The sequence below is a fragment of the Odontomachus brunneus genome, unplaced genomic scaffold (assembly GCF_010583005.1).
Source record: "Odontomachus brunneus isolate Ranch 3 - 2012 unplaced genomic scaffold, Obru_v1 Obru_scaffold_029, whole genome shotgun sequence".
NCBI classification, from domain to species: Eukaryota; Metazoa; Arthropoda; class Insecta; order Hymenoptera; family Formicidae; genus Odontomachus; species Odontomachus brunneus.
The window spans coordinates 1575158-1583193 of record NW_022639479.1 but is presented as its reverse complement, the minus strand read 5'-3'; the positions used below and the strand labels follow the sequence as shown (position 1 = coordinate 1583193).

The 8036-nt window shown below is 49.1% G+C and overlaps 1 protein-coding gene across 3 annotated transcripts in view; it reads right to left on the bottom strand.

Annotated features, from left to right (window-relative positions):
- Positions 1 to 5543, bottom strand: part of LOC116843029 (43 kDa receptor-associated protein of the synapse homolog) — a 17880-nt gene extending 12337 nt beyond the window's left edge. The window contains exon 1 of one of the 3 annotated variants that reach the window (XM_032813029.1): positions 2578 to 5543. In XM_032813029.1, the coding sequence (XP_032668920.1) occupies positions 2578 to 2615 (38 nt within the window). In that variant the 5' untranslated portion in view covers positions 2616 to 5543. The remainder of the gene's footprint in view (positions 1 to 2577) is intronic. The other 2 variants (XM_032813030.1, XM_032813031.1) reach the window with 2 other exon arrangements.
- Between the last annotated feature and the right edge of the window lie 2493 nt (positions 5544 to 8036).

Sequence of the window (8036 nt, the reverse complement as noted above, 5' to 3'; positions counted from 1 at the left end):
TATATATATATATATATATATATATATATATATATATATATATATATATATATATATATATATATCTTTTACATTATATCTTATGTCTATACGTCCACACATATATGTTTCACATAGTTTCAATGGAAATATTATTCTAACGTATTTTCGCCTTCTTTGTACCTCCGTTCGTTTTCCCAGGGAAACCTTTCCCTAGGACGGTTACCTTCATAAATAGAATAGATACACTTTCGACGTATCTGTTTTATAATAACAGTTTATCCAGCATCTACGTAAAAGATGCAAAATATCTCGAACACAGAAGCCACAAAGATTGCATGGCTTCTACCATGCTTCTGCCGCGTAACAGAAACACAATAATTTCTCTTCAAAGTAAGAGCGAACGTACGAACCTGTACGTTGCTGTCTTGGTCACATCCTTCGAGGGATCCTCTAAATAATAATGCTCATACATTCTTTCTCGTTGAGCAGCGTTATTGGAGCGTGAGAGTTAATTGGTAATCATTTCGCGTTAGGGTTAATTAAGGCAAACCACCGTAGGAGAAGATTTACCTCGTGCCTGACACTTGATAGAAATCCCACGAGAATCGCGGCTCCATCGCAAATTACTTTCTACCCACGCTAAGATTTCCCCCAAAAACAGTCGCGTGTCTGTCTGTGTATATGTGTGTGTTTATATCGGATATACATGTGTGTGTGTACGCGCTCACTGTTTTATCTCTATGTGTATATGTATATGTGTGTATACAAGCGCGTATCGTGTAAAGCGAAGAGTATACGACACTCTATCGCTTTCCCACCACGTTCGCTAGGTGGGCGAGGCACCTGCGACCTCTTTTGCTGACCCATTTACAAGCTACGAGATACAGTACGGCGTTGCGATTCTAAGTGGAAAATCGAACTATCCCGGAGCTCTTCCACGCGTCGTGAGCGATTAACGAAATACAAGGCACCAGGTCTTCCGAAGTGTACCCTCCTTACGCTTCGCTAAAACGTCTTCTTCTCACGTTTAACCTTGCGTTAATTTTACGTTCAAAGTCATCCGAAACGAAGGACGCACCTCTCCGCACAGGGATTTGCATGAAAATTGCTGCCACGAATTTATGGCGGACAGCGAAAAAGTTGGAGGATTATGTTCGTTTAAGATTTCTTCATCTCGAAGGTATATTGTCCCTAGTAGCGTGAGGGCGAATGGAGGTTCGTAGGAGGAGTTGAAATTTGGATAGGACTTTCGAAACATTCCCTCTTAGTCGCTTGTCTCCATCTAAACTAAACTACAGACATCAGCAAGAAAAGCGTGCGAAGGTTTGGTATAAATTATCAATATTAAGCTTTCGTTACTATCGCAATTTTCGCGCTACAGTACTCTACAATTTTCTTCACGGCTGTTACTGTGTTACCACGTTCGTTTTCAACATTAATCGTACACGCTGTGTATGTGTGTGTATACGGAAATAGCGATTATATAAATCTTCATGTTCGCAAAAAATGTATTCATTAGGCCAGCTCAATTTCTAGATTGGTTGTGCTCGGAACAAGAGACTGCGAAAAAGAATTTGACTTCAGCTGAACATAATTCCAACACTTTTTAGCATTAACCCGTTTTTCTGACTTTTCCTTTTGCCAGTGTATATGCGCATGAAAAGCGCGCGTTTCATTTCCTATTTCTCTTGGAAAGATACAGCAACTTTTATTGTTTCAAACATACGTCCGGTGTACTTGTTAAACGCGTTTGTGTAAACTCACTCTTTTGTGTAATCTGCAACCGTCCTTTCTTTTTCTCGATGCGCGTATTAATGATTACCATGCACAAACGGCGTGCATTAATTAAATATAATAATTACAAACGAAGCAAAACGAAATATTTAAGTAATAATACTTTTATATTAAGTAAAATATAAAAGTAAGTAAAGATCGCCACACAGTACCATGTATCAATGAATAATTACAAACAATTAATTAAACATAACAAACCCGGATATTAAATAATGGAATGATAGAATGTGCGTAGATAAAAGCGGCAAAAATTACAAAGATATGGACGTGTTTGCTTTCTATCAGCAAAAACTACTGAAAAACACTTTGGAACACCGCGTTCAGCGTCGCGCTGTTTACTCCATTTTACACTTCTACGCAATTAATCACGGACACAGATAACAGAAACTGTACCTGTCGCGGGTCTGTCTTATCGAACCGAAATGACTTCGTCGGCAAGAGTCTATCTATTTACACGTGCGCAAACTGCAAGAATTATTCCCGCGTACTTTCTTACAATTTTCTCGCCTTTGACGTCACGAACCGAAAAGACTGACGTCTGCGATCTCTCATCCATCTCGCAATCGATGCAATTAACGGTAACACTCGACGCGAGCTAGGAAGTAACAGTTGTGCAACGTGTATCTTACTTTCCGCGATGTCAATAATTAACTCGGCTCAGTCTCACGAGATCAATTAGAATATGTGATACGACCAACTCACGCCTGTGGCTCTAGCCCGGGACTCGTTCTCACCCCTTGAGCCGTAGGTCAACACCGCCGTGGCCCCGTCGCTATTCTCGGGGTAAACAACAATACTTGCCCGAGGTAATACCTGGACGAAATAGACTCCCATGACATGGCTGTGCGTCTTCTTCCTCGGCTTCGCGGCTTCTTCTCTCTGCCCCGTGATGCGGCTGTTTCTTCTCGCTTTCTCTTCCCGACGCTCTAATCTCATCTCTCGCCGTCAGCATCATCCCGTTCGCGCACCCGCGTGAGACAGGACATATCACTTGCTTGTTTTGCAGACGACACAACGCGCGGCCACGCCGAAATTCGGTACAACGTGCGTTGGCTCGAGGCCCTAATCGGCCGCATTTCGATCGATCCCGAGGACAGATACTCCTGTGTTGCTTGCTACCGGAGTCGTCCTATCTGCTACGCGCGACGATCGAGCTCGAGGATCAAGCGATCGGCGATCAGGATTCCGTGCGAGCGTAGGAAACGCTCGAGGCGCGCGCGCTCGTTCGATCGTCGGTGATCATTTTACGAATTTACTCGGTGAATCTCGCAGCACCCTCGCGCCGAAAGGAAAGAGAAAGCACGATAATAATATCGGCTCGTATCGGTGACGAGCTACCTAGACACGCTATCTGTCGAAGATCCCGCGACGGAGTTGCTCGTCCTCGAGAGTACGAAGGCGAACGCGTCGGAGACGTAGGTCGCTGCCGCTTGGCTCTTTAAGTTCTAGGACTTTCAGTTGGACGACGCGACGTCGAGAGACTGTCGGTCTTGTTCCTCGATCGCTGCTTGCCCGAGGACGCGTTCGAAAACGGGGAAATTGAATCGCGATGCTGAGAGTCGCGCTGAGGTAGTTTGAGGAGCGTCTGAGTTCGGGCTTGTCACCCGGGAGATTTGTGGACAGACTCGATACACTTACTTTGTACGGTGTGTGTATGTGTGTGTATGCGTATGTGTGTGTGTGTGTGTGTGTGTGTGTGTGTGTATTAAACGTAAATGGGATGCACACCTCGAGAGAAAAATAATTTACACGCCCGCGTGTCTTTGTACTTATGTATCTAGTTGAGCACCGTGGACTCGCGCGAGTACTCGCGCGTATTGACGACGAAGAGAAGTAGAGAGAAATTCGTAGTTTTGTTGTTTCCTTCGTTTGCTCGTTTTTCGTCTGTTTCTTCTTTTCTCTTTTTTTTTTTTTTGTTTCTTTATCTCCTTTTCTTTAACGTAAATTGGCAAATGTCACCTGGCAGTTCCCTCGATCCAGCCGTCGCGCTGGTCTATAGGGATTGTGTTCAAGTTCCCGACTCGTTAACACGTGCAACGCAGTAAACGACCGCTCGAGTCTCACGGTACCTCAAGTGTTTCCGCCTTCTGCCGCACCCGGAAGTACATACAACAAATAGCCGCTTTCTGTTTTGTTTTCCCGCCCCGCGCGGCTTCCAGCCGCTTTTCTCATCTACGGCGAGGTTCCCGCGCGACTTTCAATTCGTCCGGAGGCCCTCTTCCGTTCTCTCCGAGCGTGCGTTTCCAACGTGTGTTGGGCCGCACGTTAGACTACGTAATCGAGTTATCGATATTTGATTATCGAGAATCGCGTAACGTCATATACTATGTAACTCTTCAACGTCGTGATTTAGACTTATGAAGGTTTAACACACATATATAATATTCATATATGCATCTATGATGTATTTAAATAAATTTGTAACATGTACGTATATACATCTAACGAATACGCGCGGTCTCCCGCGCCGGTGTGCGTATGCGTGTGCGTATGCGTATGTACATGCGTGTATACGCACTTCCCTTTATCGAACGCATTAAGTGGTTTGCTGATACTAAGGACAACGAGGATCGGCTGTGTCCCGATGGTTCCGCGTGTCGGACGGTGCTGAACGTGCGCTTGTGAATTAACGCGCTTTTAGTAGTGTCGTGTCGCTGCTTCGCGAGACCAGCGATCGAGATGGAAGGGCCTTGTAGTCATGCGATCGCGACGTGTCCACCCACATCGATGAATATGTAAGACCGTGAACCAGCTCGCGCGCGCGAAACAACGCGCGACCAACCAAACTCCCGAAGGGGCGAAGAAGAGCGCGGCCGACACGAGCGTCTCGTCGAGAATCCTCTCTCCTCGCACTCCACCAGCTGTGCACCGACTGATATCCGGGGTCTCTCAGGTGGATCTCGCGTGCACGCGTGTTCAGCACCGAGAGAGAGAGAGAGAGGGTTGAGGAACGCGCGCGACGTCGGGCCTTTAATCGCGCCGTCCCCGAAACTAGGAATCGCGTCGGCCCGCGGTGTCCCAGTTACCGTCGGTGACCCCTGGCGCACTTTTTCTCCCCCTCCGAGCCCACCCTTCCACCGACGAGCCCTCTAACTTTGTGGTGGCTGGCGGCGCGAGTGAGATACACGGATTCGCGCGTCCGCGAAATTTCAGACGGATCCACGTTGCGTTTCCCTGACTCCTTGGCTTCCCTGACTCCGTGCTGCCGTTGCTTCTCTGTTACGGCGATTATGTCTCGGCGAGAGTACGTTATGAGAAACGGCCGTTTCGTTGGCTTTTGAATTCGTGTGTCGTCCCGACGTATGTACAGCCTTTAGAATTTTATTACGCGCGCAGAATGCCCGCGTCGTTGTATTCCCAACGACACACCACGTGTCTTGCGCGCCGAGTCTTTCTTTCTCTCTCTCTCTCTCTCTCTCTCTCTCTCTCTCTCTCTCTCTCTCTTTCCCTTTTTCCTCTCTCTCTCGCGCGCGCGAGGATCCCGTGGCCGCGATTAAATCGGGAACGATGGTCCCGTCCGGAAATGACGCCTCGGTGACTCGTCCGACAGACAGTCAGTGTTCGAATTCGGCGCCCATCGTGCGCCGAGCGTTCGCGTACGACATTCGAGGGCTAAATAGCGACGCGTAGTAGCAACAGCAACGCGGCCGTTCCCGCTCGCTGACGATGAGACAGTAGCCGTGCGCGCCTCGAGGCGTTTCCTCATGCCGTTGTTGATTGATCCCCCGTCCGTCTCGGCTTCGTGCCGCGATTCGGCCTTGTCCCCCTTCCGCCACCACCACCACCTCCACCACCGCCGCCGCCGCCGCCGCCGCCGCCGCCGCCGCCGTCGCTGCCACCTCCAGCAACCCCCGCTTCCACCGTCTTCGCCGCCGCTTCGTCGCGCGCGGAACCGTTCGCGGCCGTTCGCTATCACAACGAGGACAGCCGAGGCCGCGACGCGCGAAAGGTTACGGGCGCGCGATGCGGATCGGGTGAGCTCGTCGCCGTGCTCGCTCACACACCCTTCTCTCCGCACCTCTTGCCTTTCGGTTTCTATCTCTTTCTGTCGCTATCTCTCTCTCTCTCTCTCTCTGTTTCTCTCCCTCCCTCTCTCCCTCGTTGGCACGCGTACGGGGTTGAATCTTTCTCGCGGAGGTACGCCGCGCAGGCACCCGCGAAAATCCACCGCCGGTGGCCGGAGCAGAACTGTCGCGCCCGAGCCGCAGCAGCCCGCAACACACGACCCAACCGATCCTCTCCACCCCCGCCTCGGGCTCTCTCCTCCTCGCCCGCTCGCCACCCCCCATTTCGCAGCTATCCTCCATCCTCCACGCCACCGCTGCGTCGGTCCTTCTCTCACCCTCTTTGGCCCTCCTCTCTCGCCCTTTCCTCCTTCGCACCCTCACCCTCTCCCCCTCTCTCTTTCTCTCTCTGTTCCGCTCTTCTCTCAGCGTTGCGCCGTTGCGCGTCCCGCAACCTTTGGCTCCATTCTTCTCTCTCTCGCCTACTAACCCCGTTCTTCCTTCCTCGTTTTCTCATCCCCTGTATCCTCCATCGCCACCAGCGCCCCTCCGGTCCTCTCCATCCCGAGCGAACCACCCTCCTGACGATGGTCTCCGCTCTCCTTCCCTCTGCTGCTCCGCTGGTCTACTCTCGCTCCGTGTTTCGCCCATGAGCTTCATTCCGCTCTTGATCTCCGTCAGTCTTCCTACCGTTATCCCCGTGCACCTTCGACCTTACGTCGAGCGTTGGCCAACCGAGTTTCACCTACATCTTGTTACATCGTCCTTCCAGCAGCTCTATGGTGAACCCTTTAAATGATATATGTTCCATGCGTTGATACTCGTACACACGCGTCTGTGATGCGCGCAGGATATTAATGCGCAATGGAGATCCGCGTGCAATCATTAAATCCCGCAATGGTGATTGTTCCTAATCATGTAACGATAAAAATCAATGTCATGCATTTCCAACGTGTGGAATGGCGAATTCATAGCAAATCGAAATTTAATTATTGAACTCTCATAAACTGATGGAATCGATCGTCCGTGGAATATTAGACGTAAAGAATTTAAATAATTAAAGTCCAGCCAAAGTAAGATCACGCCGTTTGAATTAATCGAGGACATCGATTTTGTTATTTCCATTCTTTAAGTTTAATCCTCTATAAGACCTTCAGCTCAAAAGTTATTTACGTCGCGGCATAAATTGAAACAGACACCGCACTTTTGACGTTGCCTTCTAGTTTCCGTGGGTTGAAAAAGGCACACGCAGTTGAAAATGTCGCGCAATCGTTCCTCTGGCCTTATTTTGCATGGAACTTCAGTTGCACGAGTGCGGACGGCCTGTAATGTCAACACGTCGAGTCAAGTGACTTCGTACTCAGTGATTAACTTTAGATTTCATTGCCTTTGTTCCAGCTAATTAGCTTCGCTATAATAATAGAGCGTATCCAAGTTCGACTTGCTATTTTACTTTTCCTCCACGAGTTTATTCTATATATACTGTTTTCACAAGAAGGGGATACGATATTCGGGGTATCCTTCCCCGAGGAAAAGCGCGACACGTAGCGGCATAAAGGAAAGTTCTACGAGATCAGCGTGTCGAGCCAGAGGAGAATTTGTAATCTGCGATCAACTTTCAGTTTTATTAGTTACATTTTCTGTCCTTGCAATAATGGAATATAGTCGACCTACTCAGTTTCCTGCTTCACCTCTCCCTTCTCCTCTCCCTCCCTCACATTACTGTCCGCCGATATTCAAGTCACTACTTCACCGCATGCGGAAAGTCGCAAGTCGAGAGAATTTGCAATCCACACCATTAGACACGCCGAACTCGCGTCTGTACCTTTGCCCATCCCGTCTGTACTCCGCACCCCACCGGATGCGACGTCTTCCGTTTCACGAAACGTTATATAAGCGACTAGGCACGTACGAGAGATCTTTTCTCTCTCGAGGGACGATATTCTCGATATCCTTCGTAGGATTAAACGCGCGTTTTCCCCAAGACGTGCGATGCACTTCGAGGGCTCCGGAAAGGAACCGTGACACGCACCGGCACTCCGACCGATCAGCTGTCGTCTTTTTCTCAAACGACGAGGATGTTTTCCGGTTTTACTGCTCGAAGGCTGTAAAGCCTAATGGAATGCGGGCGCTTTAGTAATACTGCGATATCGTTGTAGCGTTTAAGCGACAATAAGGGCTCCTTCTGGTTATCTGAAAGTACCGTGTACTCTCTCTCTCTCTCTCTCTCTCTCTCTCTCTCTCTCTCTCTCTCTC